At 35.8% G+C, this 26,157-nt stretch overlaps 1 protein-coding gene across 1 annotated transcript in view; it reads right to left on the bottom strand.

The window, feature by feature from the left end:
* The window catches only part of ADCY1 (adenylate cyclase 1), a 161,197-nt gene that overhangs the window by 32,483 nt on the left and 102,557 nt on the right, over nt 1–26,157 (bottom strand). The window contains exons 6-11 of the mRNA XM_053974169.1: nt 23,741–23,899; nt 22,204–22,345; nt 9,279–9,434; nt 5,238–5,432; nt 3,686–3,783; nt 421–505 (exon numbers count right to left, since the gene is read on the bottom strand). Coding sequence (XP_053830144.1) covers nt 421–505; nt 3,686–3,783; nt 5,238–5,432; nt 9,279–9,434; nt 22,204–22,345; nt 23,741–23,899 — 835 coding nt within the window. The remainder of the gene's footprint in view (nt 1–420; nt 506–3,685; nt 3,784–5,237; nt 5,433–9,278; nt 9,435–22,203; nt 22,346–23,740; nt 23,900–26,157) is intronic.

The following is a 26,157-nucleotide window of genomic DNA, read 5'->3' as shown; positions in this document are numbered from 1 at the left end:
GTTTTGGCAGGAAAAATTTTGAAAACAGAGGGGATGCTAGCAGGATTTTACACCCAGACCAGCTGAAATGAAAGGGAGAACTATTATGCTCTGTAGTCAGAAAGGAGTAAAAGTCAGGTTAAGCAGTTTATCTAAACACAATATTTAGTGTTCAGGGAAGATTTAGCAAAAAACAAAGTGTAGAATTAATGGCACTGAATGCTACACTGCTGTAATGATTAGTCATATAAAAAGTCTGCTTTCAGATGATTGATCTTTGGTTTTGAAGTGTCTAATACATTACTTACTAAGGAACTTTAAACACATAAATTTCAGACTCTGTGAATCTGTGAGGCATACACTGATGGCTTCATATTCCAAAGGACAAACATATCAAGGACACCAAAAGGAAGAATAGTCACAAAATCTTAAATCACTTACTTGTACTCGTGTGACATGTAGGTACATAATACAAGCCACTAGGAAGCATATGCAGAACACCAGGAGAACAAGAACTACGGTACTCCTAGAATCAAAACACAGTAGAAGTAATGCAGTGCCACTCAGTAATAGATGAGAACAAACTACAGTTAGGGGTCCTTCTGAAATAGTATTTTATAAATGGTGGAGGATGTCCTCCTCAACCTTGCTCTTATACTAACCATCACAATGCAAATTTAGCAGTGATGTCCCCTGCTCTCAAGACTATGAAATTAGTAAATGCTCTTGTAAATGGTCCCTGCTCTGATGTCAGAAAGGAGATCAAAATTCAAATGTATAGTAGTCAGGAGAAACAGTTTCTAATTGTAGGCTAATGCAGAATATTCAGCATGATGAGTCTTGTAAGGGGAGTGTGTAACTCAATTACTTGGCCTTGGCAGTGGTGTTAACAGTTACCAGATGATTTTTCTGTCTCACTTCTCTTTCTCAAAGACTCAGAAATCAATACCCATTCAATTTAGACACTTAGCAAGTCAAATAAAATCAGAAAAAACTGCCTTCTAATGAAACAGAAAAACTCCCTGTTTTGAGTCTTCCTCAATGGTTAGACAAATTTTAAGTTTCACAAAGATACGTAATAATTCTTAAATTCTTAATCTCCCCTCTCCTGATCAATCAAAATAGGCTTGTTCTTAATGAGAAGAAGGGTACAAACCAAGAACTTTCTCCAGAAAACTTCTCTTGGAAAAGTACCTTATGGATGTGAGCAAGCTAACAAAAATTAGTCCACCAGTGTGGGTGCATTTGATTTCTGCTCAGGGACAGCCTGGCCCCATGCCAACCATGGAATCAGGGCTGTATGACAGCAGTATAACATGATATTCACACCTTCTTTTCTAACTTGTGAGAACAAACCAGTCAGTCCAGAAGCCATGTGAGCAATGGATTCAGGCATTTATGCTTCTGTGCCCTTGACAATTACTGGAAAAATATTGTTTATACAGGGTTTCTAACAGCAGAAGTGTGCAATTCTCCTGTATAGTTTCTAATTATTTGACTTTGATTTCAAATTCATGTATCAGTTTATACTGATACAGGAACTGGGAGAATTCTGTGATGTAGTATGTGTACCCAGAGTGAAGAATGGGAAGATGACTCTGGGTGCTGGTAGTGTGGATTCTGAATACAAGTATTAATCAAGGCAGGATCTCATGCCTTTAGAGAATTCACTTGTATTCAGGATGGTAGCATGCTAGAAAGGAATGCAGGGGACATGCCTGCAACATCTTGCAATCCAGCAATAGCTGACAGTAGTGCTGTCAGTAGTGCTGAGTGGGACCTTGACAGGCATTTGAGTTGACATCTAAAAAGGGCTACATTGCACTTTTTGAAAGTAAAGACAGAACCACACATTAGAAGGGTTCATAGTCAGGGTTTTTAGCAGCTACATTGCATATGTGCCTCCATAATTGGACAGCTTAGGTTGACAGGAACATAGCCTTACTTTGACCACCTCCATTTGGGAATATAAAATGTGTCTTTAGTTGAGAAGTTGTTTTGCTCAAAAGTTGTTAAGAATTGTGAGAACAGCAAGCCCATTGATTTCTGTATATCTATGCAGTAATTGACTTTCCTATGACATTTTCTTGTCTAGATGATCAACCTCCTCCTTGAAAGATTATGATATATAACTTCTCCCATTAGGGTAATATATTACAAGCCTTGACTTGGCTTTTGCATTCTCTTGCCATATGTATAACTACTTTGGCAACCTAAATAGCAGCTTAAAGCTCCAAACTCTGGAAAGAGGGGAAATTTTCCCATACTTCCAAAGTTTTAATTTTGCTCATTTTTGCATCTGTGTCACAGCAAGGGAAGAGCCCAAGAAGAATTTGGCTGTAAGCCACCACTCAGCCACTGGAAGAAAGAACTTGGGAGCATTCAGTGGGTGGCTTTTTTAACTAACCCAGTCCATCTTCATTACCTTCTGTGGTGATATTCTTCTGGAGCTTGTGTGTCTGTCACATCACTACTTAAACTGAATCTCTGCCCGTCTGTTTTTAAGTGACAATAGTCTTTCAAAAGCTATTATATGATTCCTGGAAATTCATTCTAGTTTCAACTACACTAATACACTTTGTTTCTCCTTGCTCAAAACTGCAGCTGTGGCTTATTGAAGAAGAAGGAGAAAGACTTCTTAATCATGCTCCAATTAGTCAGCAAAGTCATTAGTCTGGAAATGATGTAAATGATGATTGAGTTACTTTGAATTCTTTAGATGAAAGTTGCTATATTACAAATTAGTGTTTCTATTTTATTAACGTGAATAAACTGTTTTTCAATTTTTCAACTAGAAATAATAGAATATAGAAGTATTATTCTAACTGGGGATTTTTGAATAGAAAAGACCATAATTTAAATGGAATTTTCAAAAGCATTATCCTGTGGCCAGTTCTATTCCCACTGAAGTAGTTATAAAAGTGAATAAAGTTTATTTTTAATGTTTTGATATTTTAATCTGAAAAAAGTTCATTATTCATAATTTTTATACCTTATACACAATTCTATCTACCTCTAGATTTGAAAGTGGTCTAATTATTTTGTATTTAGCAAGCACTAACATAGAACTGACAAAATCTGAGGTAATCACTAACTAATCACTCAACAATATGTATAGGACACCTCCCAAACACATAATTTGGTTATGTTTACTTAAGTGCAGTCAAGGTCGGACTGCAAATTAGTTATATATGCATAGCCAAAATACACACTAGGCAGTTTATACAGGGATAGTGTTGATACCAAAAACTTCAATGAATGCTATAAATGCAAGTCTCAATGCAGCTGGATGGGTATTTTCAGTACTTTGTTCCCATTAAACTCTGCAGGGTTTTATTTCTGTTGCTATCAATACCTGAAGTACTTAACCCAAAGGAAGTAGTAACACCTTTGTTTGTAATGTAGAAATGTTTTAAATAAGTCAAAAATTACCACTGAAAGTTTAAATGATCACTGAAATGTATTTTCTCCTCTAAGTGTACACTACTACAAAACAAACAAACAAAAAAAATAGTGAAAAGTATCTCCTGTGGACAAATGAAAGAGATAACAAATAGACTGAGGGCTACACTAACAGAGAATCTCCCATGTGAGAAGATACCGACTTAAGTCCCCATTCCTGTTCCAAAGACTTTAAATTTTGACCTGTCCAGGATGTCTGAGGATGTTCCACTTTGAGTTATGATGGCAAAAGACAGAAACTTACTGTGGTATTATTAGAAGGTAGACAAGGCCAAATAAGGCAGCTAGAATTAGTGAGAGAACTACAGCACTGGTGAAGTACTCATCCTGAAGCTGGTGGTACTGTTAAAGAAAGGAAGAAGTGAAGACAGTAAATATTTCATATATACCTAGACACCCACACTTGTCCATTCTCAGTAAGAAAGAATTGTATCCTAAAATAAAACAAGCCCCTACTTAGTTAAAAACATGATGGCTTAATTTGCACTGAAAAAACAGATGAGGGAAGTCTACACAAGATTTTCCTTGACAGACTTCTCTTTCACCTTGTAACTTGTCAAAACTGGTTTAGGCTCAGATATAAGTTTATCTTTCTGAGAAAAAAAAAAGTCAGCCACTTTGAATCAGAAGGGGGTGGCCATCCCTCTGTTTACTCATCATGGTAAAAGGCCATAGACTCCTTAGTGCTGCTTTCAAGAAGTCCTGTCACCTCAGCTGCTCAGGACAGGACACTAATGAGTGGACTTGGAGGCAGCTGCTAATGAGATACATGGGCTCACTTTGGAGCAGCTACTGTCCCTGATTCCACTAAGTTACAGTATTAATGAGAGGAAGTTTTCTAGGGGGCGAAACACTAAAGTGTTTTCTCAGAAAGATCCAAAGTTCAATATAATTTACACCAGAAGACTTTTTATTTTTAAATAAAAAAAGTTACAGCCTAATAATAAATTACTTTGGAAACTTGAACCCAAAATTTATGCTTAAAACCTTAAAAAATTTGGATCCAATATGGCACACAGCCTTCTAACTTGAAACAGCAGTGACATGAAATCTTAGACTATAAAGTGACTTACAGTGGAAAAATAAGTGCTACTGCCAAATTAATTCAAAACCATACCACTTTTGTATTTTCAAACACATAAAGGCTGTAAATACAAATAATTCGTATTCACAAAAAATACCCCTACAAGGTAGGAACAATTGTTAACTGATATGCATGCTTGTACGGTCTGAGTAAATCCCCTGCTTTCAGCACTGCCACACTGGTATAATATTGCAGCCTTGTCCAGAGATTTAATTATTTTGGTTTTTTTAAAAATTATTTTCTAGAATTTCTGGATCAATACTTATCTTGGTATCCAGATTTCTGGATACAATCTTATCTTCTGGATCAATACTTACTTACTATACTTAGCTTGCATAGGCTACCTATGCATCTTCTTGTCAATAACACTTCTCCAAAGCAGATGAGTGAGTAGGCAGACACATTGCAATGAGACAGCATTAAACAAGTGACTCAGACAGTTTGGAGAAGTAAATGAAAGACCAAAACACAGGATATATAAAATGGGTTAGGATCCTGACAAGTAGGACAATACCAATCTTTCTTTTTATCCCCTTCAAGCATTTCCATAAAAGGTAGAGATAATGTCACCCTCTTAACAGAGAGACAGTCCAGTGGAGTATTTAAAGATAGTGAGTAGAATTTAAACATTGTATGAAACCCAAACAAAAACCCCAATGCTAATTGGCTTATGGTCAGTGAAATCAGTAAAAATAATTTTAAACTCCCTTACTTTATTTTCACGCTCAATTTGCTTATACTTCAGGGTAATGAAATTAAAGTCAGCCATCTCAGACTCAGTTTGCCGGGCCTCTATCAAGCGGCTGATGTATCTGTTCACTCGAGTTCCCGGAGTGTTGTATACAGTATTGTTAGAGAAAGAGGAACGATTCCTGAGTTTTTCAGAGGCTGTCCTTAATGCTCTCCTCTGAAGAAAGAAGCACAGATTTTATTAGCACTGAGATTTTGCATTGCTGTTCATATTACTTCAAGCTCACAAAGAGGATGTGGAACTCATTAAGCAGAGCAACTACAAAAGACATAGTTCTTATTTCTGTGCGAATGCCACCTTTTTAAAATTCCTTACCTGAAATCCTAATATCATTCAAATCAAAGAGAAAACTCACACTTCATTCCAAGATTTTCATCCAGAAATTCTTTTCACATATGGCCCAGACACTCCTCTGCCACTGAGATAATAATCAGTTTGTACCCAGTAGGGTTATTTTACCTTGCAAAATGGTTTTATATTGGTTTGTTTTCTTGACAGAAGACATGGAGCTCTGGAATCTTGAAGACAAGATAACCAGGCTCTTTGTGATAGTAAAAGGTTTCTAAAATCATGGGAGTTCGGGGAGTTGAGCTTGGTAGGACCTGGGAAAATGTTAGGCCTTGTCTTTGTTAGATCATGTGAAACTGCACTGCACCTGTGTAATCATTATATGATAAATGATTGTTAGAAGTAATGCTTGCTTAGTAATTAGATATAATTGTTGTTTGATTGTAACAAGAATTATGAGAACTATATTTGGGGGGTTTGGGGGGGATCACGAGAAATCCATGCTTGGAGGAGATCAATGTATACAATAGAACAATATAAGCTTAATAATTAATATGTAGTTATGTAACGATAGAATATAAAACATGTTCAGCTTGAAATCATGTTGGAGTCAGATTTGGGTCTGAAACACCTGACTCCCTGAGCTCTTCAAATAAAAGCACCTGCATATAATCATATTCTGTGATTATGTGTTCCTGAACGCTAACATTCATAACACAAGAGAAGTCCTAATGTCTAGGTAACAATACATATTTCAAAAAGATAGTTTACCTTAAAGTCTTGGACAATGACCACCTGCAACTAAAGAGGGTCTGAAGTCTCAAGTGTTGCTATCTTTAACTCACCCAATTGGCTCTCTTGTTAAGACTTCTTGAGTATGCCTCAAGTGCACTTGCACAGATGGATCTATCCAACAAATTATCAGAACTAACCTGTGCCTAACTGACTCTTCCAAGGCTGAGAAGATAGCACTACTATAAGATGATTACTCATAGTCCCTTCCAGTGGAAAAGATTTATCACAGAGCATATCTGAAAGGCATTTTAAACAAGCTGTCTCATCTTTCACAGAGAGCATTCAGTAGACAATGAACAGCATCTCAGCCACACTGGTGGCAAACTCCAGTTGAGGGCACTTTAATCTAAACCATTATGGTTCTGTGACTTGACAGGGGTCAAGCCTACTTCCCAGAAGAGTTTTGACAACAAAGCTCAGACAAGTTCTACTATTTCTGTAAAGTTAAAGGAATATTTTTTATCTAGCACTGCAGAGTTCAAGATAGTTCAAAACATTATGAAACAACAAGTCTACTCAGGATATAATAAGTAGAGTCTGTCAGAAAGATGTTAAAGAAGAAAACAAAATTTCTCTCTTCAGAACACTCAGTCCTAAATATCCACTCTAGAGGCTATACAACAACATATCCTTTTAATCCAGATGGTTAAAAAGATGGTGATCACTATCTACGTAATCTTGCAGGAAGAGCAGTTTCCTTTTTTATTTCACAAGAAATTCTTAGGAGTACCTCATCAATGAACAAATTGTGAATTCTTGCAGTTCATTAGCTTACATAGCTTATTATTATTATATTATATCTAAATCCTTATAAATAGTGAGAAGGCTTATCTACTGACTGATACATTAGTTTTCTGTTTGTGAAGAAAAATGGATCCTAGCAAAGATAAAGTAACTTTTCAACTCTTGCTTTGCTGACTTTATATGTAGAGAGGAGGTTACACTAGCAGTAAACAATTATAAGGTTACATTTTTCTTCAAGCTATTACCCATTACCTGGTCTTTGGTGAAAGAGCGAATTGTTTCAACTTGAAGATAATCTAAGGGACATACTTTAATTAGAGAGCTTAAATTGGTGGCCAAACAACTATTTTCAGTGTTTCTAAACTGAGAGAAATTTGTTTTCTTAAAGAAACATTTGTATCAGTAATTTGTAGGGAAATTGAGTGCTTTTAGGAAAATGATAGAAACAGAAATTTCTGTGTAAGAAATACACAAATTTGCTCTCAATAAACTATAATTAGTTAGCATATGTATTGCAGTAATTGCAGCAGAAATACATCTTCAAGGATTTTTTACAATTAAAATTTAAGCCTATACTATAACAACAGGGGGGAGGAAAGCAGTATTTAAATAAATGTTTCTTTGTATTAAAGCCTGAAATGAGGGTAGATGAATATCAGTTATTCTGATATATGGAATAAATTATATTATCTATTCTGCCATTTTGAAACAGAGTTAAAGTTTTTATTCTTAATCAAAAAAGCTGTTTCTTAAATATAATTATTTCCTCTAAGTCTCTTATTTGTATCTCTATTATTAGTTTGCACAGTAGACTTACATCACGTCTTCCATATGATCAAGATCCAGTATTTATGTTTCTCAGAAATGCACTGGCTTCAAAGCCTTTAAAGACTCCATGTATTTTACTTTATTTACATGATTTGAGTGCTGAAAACTCTAAAGAAGCCCTACATTGTAACAAGTGTATTTATATTAGCATCATATAATAAAAATCCATGATGTGTTACATAAAAGTTACAAAAGCCCAGAACAACAGTTTCTGTTACTGATAGCATTGTAGAACTTCACTGCGAATGTTGTGGCATGAAAAACAATTTCATCAGGTCACTAAAAAGTCCACATGGGTATTTTCTGTGTATATTACTGCATTTTCACATACATGTACACAAGACACAATGTAAAGTATTGCATATCCTCCAAAGAATGTGTGGGTTATTTTTTTAAAATACTCAAAGACAACATTAAATACCAACTGGAAGTCCTTGTACATGGCCAATTTCAAAATCAGATCTGGAGTTTCTGAAAGTCTTCACTGAAACTGTTTTTAAAAGGAACAGATTGACTTTTCTTCCCCTTTTCTGCAGAGGAAACACAAGCGCATATAAAACTCAAAATATTAAAGTTCAAATGCTTTCTGAAAGTAAGATTTAGACTGAGTCTTCAGTAAATGAAAAAAAAGAAAAAAAATGTGAAGCAATCAGTCAAGCTAAATTACTGATTCCAGTGCTCACATGCCACCACTCAGTGGTGGAGTGACCTGTGTAATGTTGCCACCTGCTGTCAAAGGAAATGGAACAAGCAACTCTCACAATTTGTATCCATAAATTCACAGGTAGATTCATATAGAGAAAATAAGCAAACCAGGCTACTAGTATGTAAATAGTTTTGATTTATGGAATTACCAAGCATCCAAGAAAGTGGAATTTATATTTGTATTAGGGACTTTTATGTTTAGGATTTGTATTATGGACAAAGAGGGGTTTTGGCTAATCAGTTGTCTTTCATATTTCAGATAACCATCTAGAGAAACAAAATTATTCTGTTGGTTTGCATTTGTCACCATCAACTTCAGATTGGGATGGACAAAAGATGCAAAAGAATATATGCTTAAAAGAATGGAAACAGCCTCAGAAATTCCAGTTGCTGTGAAAAAAGCCCTTAATAGAAGCCACATAGGATACCTATGCTGGCTTTTCCAAGAGCAGCTCCAAATTTGAGGACTTTTATAATTAAATTTGGTTTTTACTGTGGGAATTAGATTTTTCTAGCTCCAGCAGGAACACCATAAATGTTTTTATCTGTTTGTAACATCATCCGCTATGTTCTCAAAGATGGTCTGCTTGATGCAGTCCTGGAATTGATGCTCAAAGAGTACACTTGGCCCACATGGACTACCTTATCATCATCCTCACACGTCATGACGTTGGAGAAAGGGATCTCTGCTTTGAACATCTTGCGACAATGCATGAGCTGAACAAGCAGATAGCAGACTGTCTTGAACTTCATTCTTTTGGCAGGCTTAATGTCTGAGAGAATCAGTCCAGGAAATATCTGTTGGTCAGAAAAATAATATTTATAACCAAGATATTGCATTCCCATGCAGACATAAACACTTGCAGGCATTTGCACCCCCTCATGGTCAGAACAAAACAACACTCTAGTCAAGAAGCAATGCTTTTTGATAAACATCTCATATTTGCAAATGGAAATGACTTCATCTTTCTTCAACATGAGATGTATAGAATCTATTGAATAGACTTTATGTAAACGCATACTTAACATTTTAGGAACTGTTCTTTTCTTAGAAGTGTGAATTATAAAAAAAGTGCATTAATGACAGACTCAGAGGCAATATTTGTATTTCTTTAACATTAAAAGAAATATTTGAAAATACAGGGAAAATAAGGAGGCAATTAGCATTTTTATTCACTGATGTTAAAAAATAGAATTTCAGTCTTCTTTGTTCCTTATTTTGTTACTTCAGCCATAGGAAGTTAATTAAAATCTGAAGAGAATAACTTTTGCTTTAAAGATATCTATATATATGCCTTAAAAGGAGCGTGTGAGACATTGAGGTTATAACTCACATCTTATTTCTACAAAGCAAGAAGTGTTATACCACACAGAAATACTCTCAAAGGGTTAAGCATAATCTATTCCTTTTACCATGGAGCTCTTGATTCAGCAAGGACATATATTTCCTTAGTTAACACTTAAGCATGTATTTAACTACTGCTGACTTCAGTAAAGCCCTAGCACATGCTCAGATGCTTTCTCAGATCAAGATATTATATCCTCAATATTTATACCAAACTTATTCATCCTTCTGGCATGTAGAAAGTGTTAATGAGAAACATGGCAGGACTCCATGCCTTCTCAATATGCAAATTCAGGCTTGTAAAATTAATTTCTTCTGGATCAGCAAAATAAAGAAGCACAGAGGATATGGTCCTTAGTTTTCCTAGGTACAAAAGACAGAGCAAATCACTTCCAAAAACTTTATTCAAATGCTATTAAAGTCCACAAATGACAATGAGAATTTGCTGTGCATTATTCACATTACTATGATTTACTGGAGAAATTTACATCATCATGTCAAGGATCAAAGAATGAAGAAAAAAACTGAAAGCATTTGTTTAATGCATGTTTTCTTGGACAATTAAATTTAGATGTGCAGGGCAAATGACACTGATTATATTCTGAATGGCATCTCAAATATTGGCTTGTTGTTACATTTAACACATACAGCCTTGCACTTGCATTTTCTGGAAAATCAAGGTTATACATTATTGAACTTTCAATACCTTGTTTAGTCAGTTACACACTGGCTATGAAGCACAATAATGACCACAATATTGCACTTGTTATTTTTTTTTCCTAGCAGCCATGTTCTCAACATGTGTCAGGCTTCAAATATGCAAAGGTGCTTAGGTGCTCTATTGTACACTGGAAGACTGGCTGAAGCCAGTTAGCATCACTGCACTGCACTGCACTCCACTGCACAGTCAGCAGCTGAAATCTGAAAGGACATTTGTATATCTAGTGCATAGTCACTTGTATAAGTGGTAGTTTAACAGTAGCCTTCATGAAGAGATTCCCAATATGAACCCTTTCTTTCAACGGCTTTCTGGCAGAAGACTTACCACTGAATTGCATACAAGATACTCTACAAGGACATTCACATAATCATCCTTTAGGTATTCCTAAGGACACCAAGTAGATAGTTGTTAGGCTTGAGTATGGCTGATTTTTGAGCTACCATTCCCGACAGCTAAAACATACTTTTTGGAGAAGTATTCCACTTACATATCTTCCTAATATAGCCCTAATTCCTCTAGAAGTTCTACATATTTTACAAAGTCTCTCTATCAACATTTTGATACAACAAAAATGAGCAACTTTCTTGAAACTCCCTCCCTCCTTCCCTCCCGCCCTCCCTCCTTCCCTCCCTCCGTCCTGTTTTGCATTTAATTTAATTTTCAGAAACTTACATGTGAACCATGAGCATTTAATTTAATTTTCAGAAACTTACATGTGAACCATGAGCTCTTTGCTCAAACCTTTCACAGTGGACATTGCATTAAGTCAACAATTTTGATGATTTTAAATAAATGATTATTTTAAATAAATTCAGAGACCCACAAAAGCTTCTTGACAACCCTCACTGTGGAAATGCCACAGTATAGATGCAAGAGTGGCAAAGAATACATAGAGCATCTTACTAGCAAAAGATCTAAGAAGGCATGATTGTGAAAGATGATCATATGTGCATGACTATATCCTCCTACAAGGATTTGAAGTCCTATGAATAGAGAAGAATTTAGACTTTCCTCCACGCAACTTTCTTATAACAGATGTGTTTCTGAGAACAGCCTGCAACTTGAAAACTTGGAATGGACTCCAAACTGTGGCCCTGCCACCAACATGACTTTTCTCCAACCACATGTTTTTATTCAGTTTCCCGACTTGATCTTCAAATTGGTATGTAGAACAGTTTTAGCTCTTACCATCAACTGGTTTCTTTTAGCTTAGAAATCTTACAAGCAGATAATACATCAACAGTACACACCCTTTATGTGTTGGAAATACAGAAAATTTTTCCAGTTGTTTCAGAGTTAAATAGAAATTTCAGCTCAGGTCACTGAAAAAAAAATGGAGTAATGTGAGATCCCCCATCAAAGAAAAACAATGACAAACTAGAGTGAGTTTAGCAAAGGTTCACCAAAACAATTAGGGTTTTCAAGGGTATGACATACAAGAAGAACGTGAGGGAATTTAGCTCATTTAGCTGGAAGAAGAGAAGGTTAAGGAGGGATCTACTTGCTGTCTTTAGCCACTTAAGTAGTAGCTACAGAGAAGACAGAGACAGAATAATCCTGAATACTATTCAGAAAAAAGAACAAAATGCAATGAATAGAGTCTGTAGCAAGGGAAATTCCAATTTGATACAAAGTTTAGCTGTGAAGATGATCATGCCTCAAGAGGCTTCCAGTCAGGGAAACACTCAGCACTTACTCAAAGGTGGATCTAACAGCAAAGCCAGCCCTGCTTTGAACAAGGAAGCTGACCACTTGACCTCCAAAGGCCCCATCCAAATTCAGCTGGTGTGCAATGTTATGAATATTTGTGAACACACCTACTGTGTAGCTACTGTACTTCATGGTTGGCTAAGAACACAGCCACTCAAAGGACACTGCATACACACAATTTGGACACTGATAATTCTCAGCAGATCCATATAATTTTATTTATAATGTTGGTTGATTGGTTGAGGTGTTTTTTAGTTGGTTTGTTTATTGTTTTTTTTAATCTAGTGGTTTCAGGACATGTAGATTCTGCACTGGGACTGAGGATTTTTCATTCTACTACTATACCTACACAATATCTAAAATACAAAGGAATTCTCTCTCACCTTCATCTCACAAATCATATCCCTTTTTTATTCTTGCTTTTACAGCAGAACAACACTTTTGACACAGTCGATTCAGTGAAATATTTAAGTAATCTCAACTTCTGCTCTAAGTCTATGATAAAATCAGGAAATGTAAAACAGTCTGTTAAAACAGACTTTAAAAAACCCCTCCAAATGGAAAACCCAACCCCAGTGTCTTTCACTCTCTTTTTCCTCTGATCTTGCTCCAGGCTAGCATTACAGGAAAGCTGGACTGCAGCATTCCCATTCCAGCTCATTTTGTCAATGCATTTTACTTTCTCATGTCTTTTTGATCCTTGGCATCATCTCTAATTCTGTTCACTGTTTATTTAGCTCATAATTTTAGGAAAGGTTAGTTGTTTGCTGCAACACAGCTGACAAATAATGTTGAGAGCTGGACTTTTCTAGCAGAGCACTCTGAAAGCAGCCAGGACTATATACAGCTTTGTCAATGCAGAAAACAAACAAGCAGTGATGCAAATCCTGATAAAAAAACCCAGTGTTTGAATGTCAGGTAATATTCTGGTAAGTACTTAACTAGTGCTCAACTGAGATTATTAGAAATGTCAGCAGACTGTTACTTCCCTGACTATATTCAACCTCAGTGCATAAAGTGGCAAGGAAAAGAAGGTACTAATGTCATTTAAAACACATTTACAGAAACCATAAATGCTGTAGCACTGTGTCTGTATGTGTTTTCTATCTTCAGGTAAGCAGAACTATGTCTCTTGGTAGAAGTATTTGTTCCATTATTATCTTCAAGACATTTTGTCCTAAGATAGATGAGCACATTTGATTTCTTTTTTTTTTTCCATCTTACTGTAGTTAAAATCATGACACATTTTTTCTACTGCCCTTATGATACATTTTACTTATCACACCTCAGCTATCCAGTAACAAAGTGTATTAGGGATTTTACCAGAAAATATAGCTTCTGTAAGACTAAATTTTAAAATTCAGATAATATAACCACTTTCTTGACACAGATGTAGAAAAAGTTTTTAGCAGTTGTAAAGACTAAACCAATGTCTAGGAGATCAACAACAGAGAAAAATCATCTACAAGTACCCTACATCTTTCCTTGTACAGATTCCACATTTATGGAGGAAGAAAAACAGAGAATGATACTAGAGCACATAACTAATTCTATCACTGACAGCCCAAACTGCAGGCTTTCACACTGATGATGATGCACTAGCAGCTTCATAGCTACAGCAGGAGCAATCCTGAGGATGTAGAGCAATACACTCTGCAACACAAGACATTGTTCTTCTGTTTGTGTTCGCTGGGTAGTAACACAAGCAATTTATTTCCAGTGTTTAGGTTTGTTTATTCCAACAACTTGGGCAATCCAAAGTCTCAGGCACAGAACAGCCTCTGTCCAGATACAAGCTAGAGCTTCCATTAAAAGGCTGTGTGGCTATCTGTTAAATCAGGTCTGCTAAGGTATATCTAGGATGTTAAAATCTGAAACACCCAAATTATGCATTCAGATCTCTAGTTAAATTCCTTGGAAGAAGCTGTGACCCATTGAGCAGAAAGACCACCTCTGGACTCTCACAGTCATGGTAGCAGTGGCAGCTGCAGGTAGCTGTCAGTTTGAAACAAGAAATCTTAAGTTTGTGCCCAGATATGTATTCAGATGCCTGACATGCAGCATTTCAAATTAGAAAAAATTTGTCAAATACGTTTTTGCTTGCAATATGCTAACAAAGGAGAGAGTTTTTATGAGTACTGGGTAAAGTTTTTATATCCCCTGCATTAAATTGGAAGCTCTCTTTTTCTGTCACTACTTACATTTTAAGAGTCAGAGCTCTAGCACTCCATAAGGACTGGTAAGCATATAATCACTTAAGTAAAAATATCATCAGAATGTATTTGTCCAGAAAATTCACAACTTACAAGATCTATAAAAAATTCCTTGAAACAAAGTAAACTGAATATTTTATGAAGAGTCAGATGCCAAGAAAAACAAAAAAAAAACAACAAAAACTTAGCGATCTGGTAGGCATACAGGTGAATTTACTGGGACATAAGTTCTCTGTGGAAAAAACAAATTTTATATGCTTGGAAAAAGAAGACAATATGAGAACAGTGTAGTATGTTCCCTCAGACATAACCAGAATGATTAAATCAAATTCATTTTGCAGAGAAAGAAATTTCTCACAAATACAGACAGAACTTAATTTTGAATGGAAATAATAAATCAAAACTATTAGGTGCAGCAATTTTAGACCTATCATATCACTCAATTACTTCCTTCTGTAGCCTTCTTTTTCTTCTTTTAATCAGGTCAGATAAAATCCAACAAATTTCTATTAAAAATTCCTAGTAATACTAGGATACTAATGGATTATAGGCATAAAATTCTTTCACTGTTAAAAGCTCAATTAGACTATTAAGACATCATAGAAATCATCCCAAAAGCCGTTCTCCTTGTGAAACATTCCAGTTGCTAACAGTAAATTAACAATAAAGTCAAGACAAGCACAGGTGGTTACTATGTATTTCATCTATACAAAGCAAAAACGTCATCATGAATCTATGTTGTTTTCTCGCTGTTATATTGCATAATGTTCATTCCATGCTGAGGGGGAAAGAATCGAATCCGCCACAGGAAAGACATAAGCAGACAAAATCTGTTGTCTGGTGATAGAGAGATATAGAGCCTAGTAATTTATTATAATATAGAAGGCAAATAATCTGCTACATGCAACAAAGCTATATTGATTATCAATAAAGAGGGATGTACTCCAAGACAAAAATACTGCCTTTTAAAGAAGACTGATGAAAAATTTGTTTGTTTTCCTGTTATTCTGTGGTGTAAGGACTGCAATACAGGATGCTTACAATCTCATCAGTTTATGCTAGATGTAGCAACGAAATATTAAAATAACATCACAGCCACTTTTCTTGCAGCTGTGACATGCAAGTTAGAACAAATAACGAGAGGGTGATTGGACATTGGAATGGGCTGCCCAGAGAAGTGGTGGAGTCACCAGCCCTCAAAGTGTTTAAAAGACTGGATGTGGCATTCAGTGGTCTAGTTGAGATGATGGTGCTTGGTCATAGCTTGGACTTGATGATTTCAAAGGTCTTTTCCAGCCTAGTTGATTCTATGTGATTCTGTGTGATTCTGTGTGAATCTCAAGTTGCTGAATTTCTCCCTATTTAATCATGAGTCAGAGAAATTGTGATCAACCTTTTGAGCTGCAAATCCATCTGCAGTTGACAATAAATTATGCCACAGGTGTGTACTGTAGATAATTCCTCCAGAGTATTCTGACATTTCAAGAGTTTTTACATTTTAAATATAATTTTCCAAAGGATGCTCCTAAGCTGCATTTACTTATTAAGAGTCGTCAATCTTTCAGGTAATTTTTCCTGAAATTTGAAAGACTGAAAATAGTAATTTCCTCTTCCTGAGACATTGCTTTAATTACCCTTTTCAAATAGACTACTGTTTTGGGGGCTTTATTTGCTACGATTAGTTTTTGGGCAAAAATAAAACTGTGGTTTTAGCCATCTGAATTGGAATGTTTAGGACATGATTCAACACAGCAAATCAGACAGGACACAGAGCACCATATTTCTAACTAGCCTCCACTTCCTTCTGGCTAGATAACTAAATAAGGATTCAGGAAAAAAAAAAAGTGATATTCACCTGGATTTTCAGAATGGCCATAGTATTGCTCAGAGACTTCAGATAAGAAAGCAGGGCTATCCAAGCCACAGAAAGAATTTACTGAGACTGCTTGGCGTGGTTTTGTATGTACATGGTAAAGTAGGAAAGAAAGTGTCAATCTCTTCAGAGAAAAATCTAGTTTCCAACGGGCAAAAAGATATAGTACTCACTTTCATGGATTTTTCATGACTGTCCATCTTTCCATGCTATTCAAATAGTAGGTGCAGATAGCATGTGATTTACATTGCCACAAACAAAAGACAACTAATATATTTGAATACCCCATTGGTGAATAACTCACTAGTGCATTAAAAGAAATTTTGTAGATGGTGATTTGCAATCTATTGGAAGATAATTATCGATTATGTTTGAGGTAGACTGTAAAATACAAGAGACATTTATGAATATACAGGAATAATTTGTAAATTGTATCAATAGTGCTTCCCTAAGATTTTTGCACGAGCTCCATGACCTCCATTCCTGGACATAGCTCTATTGCTGCTAATGGTACACTATGGGGAGGCAGCTGGGCAGTGGAGCAGGGAGTAGTATGGAGATGGTGGATGGTGTGGACATCTTGGTCTTTGTAGGCCAGAAACCATGGGAACATTAAATGGAAATGTAAAGGAGGAAGCAAAAAGGAATGTGGTACTTTCTTTTAAGGTAGTCATGTAAGACTGCACCTGTAAGATTGTGATTAAGCAATATTGCTAAGGAACATTAATAATGTGATTTTGCTTGGCAGTGGAAAATTTTATTCAAAGCTGTAAGAGTATATAAACTGAGCTTTAGGTACAATAGATGACTTCACGACTTCACAACTTCACAATAAACGACTTCTTGCTTGCACCTAAGTGAAGTCCCATCTCTCAGTCGCTGACAATACACTGCATTATTTGTCTTTGCCTTGTCTTTGGAACCAGCAAAGTTTCATGAAGCAGGTTCCCTTAAAGCTGGCAATGGACAACAGTGATGGCAGGCCAACTTCTGTAAAGGCAAAAACTAACACATTCTGCGAAATGTTTCCCTTAATGAAAACTTGATTGCTTCTCATCACTGCTTGGCTATCTGTACAAGTACCTTTAGGAATTTTACTTAATTGGCTGTGTGGGGCTGTTTTCTCAGCTTTAAAAATAAAGAGACCTTTCAAAACTAGAGAAGTGCCACCACAGAGTGAATTGCTGCAATAAATATGAAGAAGTGAGGCCAAGTAAAAAAACACTCAGATAAAACTGAGGATGGACATCAACAGTTAGAGGTATTTTACTGCAGGAGAATGAGACTTTCTAGAGCACCAAAGAAATGAAGCACAGTCCAGCTAAACCCCCTACCTCTACTGTGCTTCTGGGAGTCAGCTACACCAGTAGGAAAACTGAGGCAAAGATACTTTGACAAATGTCAGTGCTGACAATGAAAGAACAAAGGATTCTGATGAAAGCCAGACACAGTCTGTTAAAAAAAATTAAATTAAAATAAATTTAGGCAAACAGTTTGAAAGTCATAACAGGATTAGTCAGGTGGGTTGCCAAGAAATCATTAGTAGAAAAAGTTATTTAGCTGGTCTAAGCAGAGTTATAAAGCTCTTGTAAGGGGCTCTGAGATTAAGAGGTATGGCCTAGATTTTTTTTTTCTTGAAATAAAATCCAAATAAAGTAATATTTACTATACTTCACAAAGTTAGAATTTTTTGGAAACTAAGAGAATAATCATGTTTCTAAATCATGGAGTACGAATCTTGTGAATATTTAATATATTCAGTTCTATATATTAAATAGAAATATATATGTTTTTCTATCTGCATCAGATCTCCTCTAAAAGCCCAAGGCATTCTTGTGTATGGTCAGATTTGTGTCTACTTACATAAACCAAAATTTTCGAATTTTCTCTCAATGCAGTATTTTGGTCACATGACTGTAAGTATTAATATCAATATAAAATATCAAGAAGACAAAATCAAACTTTATGTAAGAGAAATGTGATGGCTTTTAAAAAGCTAGTAACTTTGTCAGGGTATGTATCAGGGAACACATATGAAAAAAAGCACATTTGCATAAGTTTTTAACTATGAAAGTCAGCAGAAAATATTCTTTTAATTAAAAAAATTCTGTAGAAATCAGAATTTAATTTTAATTTAATTTAATTGAAAAAGTGTCTGTAGAAATCAGATTCATTATATAAGTGTGTTTAGGAGCTGAATGTAATCCGGTCAATTATGCATAAATATTACTTAATAATAACAGTAATAATAGAATCATAAAATGGTTTGGGTTGGAAGAGACCTTAATGATCATTTAGTTCCAAACCCCTACTGTAGGCAGGGACACCTTCCACTAGACCAGGTTGTTTAAAGCCCCATCTAAACTGGCCTTGAACACTCTGAGGGTTGGGGCATGCACAGATTCTTTGGGTAAACTGTTCCACCCTCACAGTAAAGAATTTCTTTCTAACAACTAACCAACTCTCTTTGAGTTGGAAGCCATTACTCCTTGTCCTATCACTACAGCTCCTGCTGAAGAGTCTCTCTCTGGCCTCCCTGTAGGTCCCCTTCCGATACTGGAAATTGTTGTGATGTCTCCACACAACCTTCTCTTCTCTAGGCTGAAGAGACCAGATTATCTCAAACTGTCTTTGTGGAGGAGGTACTCAAGTCCGCTTGTCAACTTTATGGTCCTCCTTTGGACTTGCTCCAACAGTTCCTTGTACTTACGGTGGGGGTACCAAAACAGTACTCTAGGTGGGGTCTTAACAGAGCAGAGTAGAGAGGTAGAATCATCTCCTTTGACTTCCTAGCTACTCTTCTTTTGAGGCAGCCCAGGACACTGATGGCTTTCTGAGCTGTGAGCACACACTGCCGACTCATGTTGAGTTTTCATCAACCATCACTCCCAAGCTCTTATCCATAGGGTATTCTCATTCATTCTCACGAACCTGTAGGTGTACCTAAGATTGCCCTGACCCAGCTGTCACTGGCTTTATTGAGCTTCATGAGGTTCACACAGCCTCACCTCTCAAGCCTGCCCAGTTCTCTCTAGATGGTATCCCTTCCTTCCAGCATGTTGACTGCATTACACAGCTTGGTGTCATCAGCAAACTTGCTGGGAGTACACTTTTCATGTCATTTACAAGGACGCTGAACAGTATTGGCCTCACCACCGACCCCTGTGGGACACCACTTTTCACTGGTCTCCAGGTGGACAATAAGCTGTTGACTGCATAGACTAATAGATAATAATAGACTAATATATTCTCTACCAAAAAAAAAAACTGTAACAAAACAAAAAGAAATTTATTCCTTCAGTGGCTGCTTAGCGGTGCTCTCACATTTAACCAGCAAGCAGATCAGATAAAAAAATTATCTGATTCAATGGAAGATTATAATATGGGAATAATTTATAATTTGTTCATATTTAAAATGCAACTGATACATGAATAAGTAATCTTACACTGTTACTATCATTCTTGGCTAGAGTGACAGTGATGAAAAATTTTCCTGTCAGATCAAATATAGAAGAATATGGGGCATATGTCTTCTAAAGAAATAATCTTTAACAAAACTCCAAGTGGTCTTATTTTTGCTTCAAATTCAACATATTCTTGGTCATCTGTTGCTCATAACATTGATTTTCATTCCACTTGGTATCATACCTGCCTGAGTCAGCTCATGTTAATGTCAGAGATGATATATAAAGAATAAAAACTGCATTTCAGCTGCTGAGGTTCAAGAGGAAGGAATGCAATATTAAACCAGAAGATACCTGAATTCTCCAGGTGAAACTGTCTTGTCTGTGCTTCATGGGTAGCCTTTGATTTTTATGTCTTTAAAGAGGCAATGAATTAATTGGGCTAGGAGGGAACAGCAGGTGTTTATTTAGAAGGCAAATATGCTATTATGTAGCTTGTGGTCAGTGATCAGTATGCAAGTATACAAAGACTGGGGATGGCTGTGATGGACTGTGAAAAACAGCAAAGTGGCATGCTGATTGACCTGCAAGGCGAGTAGAGAAACCAGTCAACACCAGTAAAATTCATGAAGTGTTTCTTTCTTGGTTGACATGCCATTGATGCATGCTGGAGAGCTACTGTTAGTCAAGCTGTGGAACAGCATCTGCCATTTCCATAGACTCATTAGTGACACCCATGGGTAAGATGGCATCTGGGTTTATGTAACTGATGACAAACCTAGCAGTCCTTTCTCAGCAATCACCAGCAGTTTCTCAGCAACCTTGCAAAGACAAAAAAATGTGTGTTCTCACAGCAGTACACTCTCATTCTTGCACATTAAACATGAATTGATCTGGCTTCCTTCCATATGTGATTGTCAAGCTTCTGTTCCTCAGTCACTGTTTTTTGTAGCAGAATTGATACAACACAGTTTCTCTATGTAAAAGCTACATTAATTCCCTTTTGTCTCTCCTTGTCTTTTTGGACCAACCTATGCAACAATTTCCTGAAATTCCACTATTTATTTCCTCAATATGAAATGAAACCTGATATATTATAACATAAAAATGAAATTATACATAGTGCTGAAGGAGCGAAAACAACAGAAAACCAAGACAAACCATCTAGCCGTAATAAGCAACACACCTACCTTGAAAAAACTCTCCCTTGCATTTTCTTCCTTATTGGGATTGATTAATTTAGGAATTACTGATTTCCTAAAAAATACTAGTCCTGATTTCAAGAAAGCCACGAAAAACCACTCTCACTGACTGCTAAAACAGAATTTAACCCACTTTTTTCCATCTGTTTTTTTTCGTATTATCTAAAACTGAATTTAATCATATATACCAGAGGAACAAAATGTGAAATTGCATGATTTTTCACAGTGCATGAGAAAACTCCATCTCTCTAATAAGAAGATGCTTTAGAGGAAGTGCATAAAATCACTCTTGCAGCAGCCTTTCCAGAATGAAACAATGGGATTTTCCATCCCAGAATCAAATTACGCTGGTGACTGGACTCCCAACATTTTCATAAAAACTCACAGAGTCATCAAATTAAGACCAAAAAATTGATCGAAGGTAAGAAATTCAAGATGACCTGTTTCTTTGTGGTTATGTTTTTCTCAAACACCCGATGGTTAAAACCCTCAAATATGGAGTTTTGACAGCTTAAAAACCTGGCGTGTATAAACACATAACTTTAAAACCTGACCAATTCTTTCAGAATTGGGTACTATAATTTTCCCCTTGAAGGGTAAAAACCCTGAATTAAACTTATTTGCATAGAGTTTCAGAAGATAAGGTTGCAAAAATCTGTATCCCAAATTCTCTGGCTGATATAAAAGGCAATTAAGTTCCTCTTGGCCTGTTGTCATGTTATGATAGATAACTTCAAAGATAAGCCTCATCTGATGCGGAAAAAGTTTACCAAATTGGAAGTGTTTAAACAACAGTTATGGACTTTCAAGACTTCTACTGAGGTCACAAGAAACATTTTTCAACAGAACAGAAGGCTGCGCTCAGTAACTGGTTGAGAAGGAATGGTGTGACTAGAGTCACACCTGTTGGAAAACCACTGTCACCACCTCACCACATGCTGAGACTCAAAATGTTACCATTGCACTCCTGGGCCTTCAAGAGTGTTTGAAGAGCTTTCAAGGAAAAAAAATCCAACAAAACAACCTAGCATTTTCTCTGCTTTCAGAATAGTACAGAACAGTTTTTAAATTATGAAAATGTATCACTGAATAAGCATACCTTCCTACGATGGGATGGCACAATGAAATATGTTTCAATATTATGCTTCTTCAAGAAACTATTCCTTTCATGACCATATCCTGGTTCTACCTCGTAGTCCCCATTTAGGCACTCTAAGGTGGTCTTTGTAATGTGAACTTTCCTGGAGAGAAAATCAGACATTATTGTTTAAAGCAAAGATACCTTATGAGTTACTTGCTACCAAAATACACTCCTGTACACAAGTTCATAAAGAGGTCAACAAGTCAATTTACATGCAAGACCATAGGTGTGATGTTAAAAAAAAAAAAAGAAAAGTTATGTTTTTTACTTTTAGCCAAATTGAACATAGAAAAAAATTGTATTACATGCATTTTCTAAACTTAGGTAAAGTGAACAGAAGGATAACAGCTGACTATCCAAACACTTGCAGATTTGCTGTTTTGTAGAAAGTGAGTGTCTGCACATGATCTTCTACATTGTGTGGCTTTCTTAAGTTTTTACCTCAACGGCTGCTTGGAAAATATGCTGCCGTTTGAAACTTGTGACATCACACTCCAAACCGCTCTTGTGCATAAAGCAGAAACTTCTTTTTCTGTTTCACTTCACATCTCTGACTCATAAAATTTATCTACTCTGTTTTGTAGGCAGCTTTCTGACTCACTTGGTTTTGGCAATACACCAATATTTAATATTATTTTTGAGTTTTCTAATCCTGAAAAATTTTCACATTTTCTCCTGAAAAACCCCATATATTTGAAATGTCTTCAGAAAAGGTATTTGAAAAAAATTTACAGCTTTCCTCTCTAAACATGTGTTCAGTTTTTTTCCACTGGGTAACTTTAAGATAATGAACACATAAAATACACTGCCAAAATTATCTAAAATAGATGTATACAATAAGTAGAAATTCATCAGTACCACAAAAAATTAATTGGTTCTTTAGTCTTCTGTACAGCAATCAAGATCTCACAAAAATCAAAAAAGAGTATGGCAGGTCCTAGTCCAAATGTGAGCTACACACAGAACACCCATGCACCTTTGCAAATGTTCACTGTGTGTATTTAAGTTGTGTCCAAGGCTGTGCAATGAGTACTTAAAGCTCCAGGACATGCCCCATGGGTTGGCTGCAGGTTTATGTGCTACTGTATCATTTGCAAATGTCATCAATATTTGAGTTTATAAACAGGTATGTCTTTTCTATACCACACAACTAGTGTTGGAAATCTGGTCATGTAAAGGAGCAAGGCATTCTTACAGTCTAGCAATCTTATATTCCTAGTATTGTCTCATTCCTACTTTTTATATTTGGCAACTTCTAAAAACGATTTTGTTTGAAAATGTTTTACTTCTAATCTAACCTATTACTTATACAAATATCAAGATTATTTTGAAAATTCCACAGGATAAATCACATAATACAATGATTGCTCTTGCCAAACACAATAGTTTCCATCAATAGCAATTACGCTGCAAATGCCTTAAAAAATGGAAGGATTTCTTCACCCATAGAGTTTTCTATTTCTTTTTTTTTTGCTATGTTTTTTTTCAGACTTACCCAGGTAGTCCTCCAGCTTCCATTACATTAGCTAATGTCACATCATTTGACCAGACATCATATTGCCATTTTCGGAGACCCAGGACCCCACAAAGCACCCTGCCTGTATGCAATCCAACTCTCATGTTCAGATCAACTTCTGTGGCTTCTGCAACAGATCTGTAATGGACAGCATCAGAATATTAATATTTAGACAATGACTGCTTTTCATTTTCTCTCCTTCCAAAATTAACACATATATTTATACATGACTGAATAGAAAGGGTCTTATAAAACCTGAAATGGTATATTCAGGTATTGTTCTCTACCTTCATTAGTTTCAAAGCCCTAATTGCAATTCCAAAAAAATAATTTTATTGGTTATATTTTAATTACTGTTGAACCAATATTATGTTGAACCAAAATATATTTCTAAATTTCTTGACCATTTCTGTGAGAAAAGAAGCACTAATTGAGATTGCCAATGTATAAATAATTATTCCAAATCTACTATGTTCTAAGTTATTCAAGTACCCAGTTGCTAGAGTACAGGACAAAGAAAATGACAAAAGTAATAAATCATTGTAAGAACAGCAGAGACTAGACACTAATATTGTTCCTAAGCTCCTGTAAGAGTGGCACCAAAACAACTTGTGACTAGTCTTGCACCTGTAAATATCTGCAAAATTGTTATTAAAATAATATTTTTTGGTGCCACAATAAAGAAAGATTCTTAATTTCTGTGAATGAATAGCATGCTATGACTTGCACTCTGCACAAAGTTGTGCACACTCAAAAGACACCTTGAAACTAACAGTCTTAAATATTACATGTTATTTAATAACACTCTACATAGATTTTTGTCAGCTCTTTCTGTTAGAGAAACACCTCTCATTCCACAGTCCAGTTACAATCCTAAAAGTGATATTATCTCTGAATAAAGGAAACTGACTATCACTGTAAGAATTTATTTTCACTTGATTTTCCTAATTTGAATTTTCCAATGCATTTAATAGAAGAAAACCTTAAAATGAGACTCTAGCCATCATTTTCCCTTGGCCTTCATTGACCAGATTTTTTTTCAAGTGTCATACAGTTACACTGGATATTGCAGAGATGCCTTTAGAAAGACTTTTCAACTATTTCAGAAGTTGTACTTGTTTAAATACAATTAACAGAAAGGTCAGCATAGATCAAGATGTGGGATGTGCAGCAAAGATACCTGGCCTCAATTTAAATAAGAAACTCTTCACCTATGAAGGTATGTTCCATGTCAGCAATCACTAATGTCAGTACCATGGAGATCTCTTTTGTCTCACCAGGAATCTTGGCATAACACATTTTTCAGTCATATTCTATGCAACAGCACAGAAAGGCTTATGGACAGCTTTCTGAAAGATTAAATATTTCCTTGTCTTATTCCTACTCACTGCAAGTCAGCTCTCCCTTACTCAGTATCTGTTCCCAGTCAAGCCTTGAATATGATTTCAAGGAGTTCTAAAAGGATTCTAGTGTTACAAAGCTTTGTTGTGCACACGGTTTGACAGATCTTTGAGGAAATAAAAGACCCTAATACCATAAGCCACCCAACAATAAGCGACCACAGTTTTTATCTTCACCTGAGCATGTGTATTGTGTCATTAATAGATTGACCTTACACCAAGCCCACCTTGCAAGCCAAAGCCCTTCAGGATAACACTTTGCCTGCCTATGTTCTCCTGCATAATTAAGAACCTATGTAATAATCTTAATTAATGAACCTGAAAAAGTTTGGGTTTCTCTGTTCACAAATGAGTGTGGGTTTTTTTTGTTGGTTCCCTCCATCCTCCTCCATTTAAAAAAATATATAAAACCTCAGACTAAATGTTTGTGGAAAGACAGTGAAATCCAGACACTGATAAAGTTCACTCAAGTCTTTGAAATTGCTTTATCTGACTGGGGTAAATTTAGTCTCCTTTTAGAAATGTTAATTGAATAACAAAAAGTGAATGGAAAAAAAGATGAGCAGAGAAATACAACATGGCTGACCATACTCCTTGTAAAATAAGCTGAACTGTATAATGCATCAATGAACCATAAAGCAGAATCTGAAAACACTTTATGTTTTGAACAAAAACTTTCCATAAATAGTCACTTAGTCAAAAATCTAAACTGAGAATATATTTCTACCTCTTCCCCAGAAGGTACAATGTGTTTCAGAGATGCTTTCACCATTATTAAATTTAAGTAGGAAAAAAAAGCTCATGAGAAGTTCATTACATTTTTGAGTTTATCTTGTAGACCTTTGTGCTCTTTATGCAGATAATTTCCATAAACAAACCCCAGTGAACTATCAAAAATTAGGAATATTAGATAATATATAAAGAAGAGGCTTCAAATTTAAATTCAGAGCAGTACAACGATCATGTTCCTAAACAACATCAACATTTCTACAATAA

The sequence above is a fragment of the Vidua macroura genome, chromosome 1, assembly GCF_024509145.1.
Source record: "Vidua macroura isolate BioBank_ID:100142 chromosome 1, ASM2450914v1, whole genome shotgun sequence".
Taxonomy (NCBI): domain Eukaryota; kingdom Metazoa; phylum Chordata; class Aves; order Passeriformes; family Viduidae; genus Vidua; species Vidua macroura.
The sequence above is the reverse complement of the archived record's forward strand: the minus strand, read 5'-3'. Positions and strand labels throughout refer to the sequence as shown.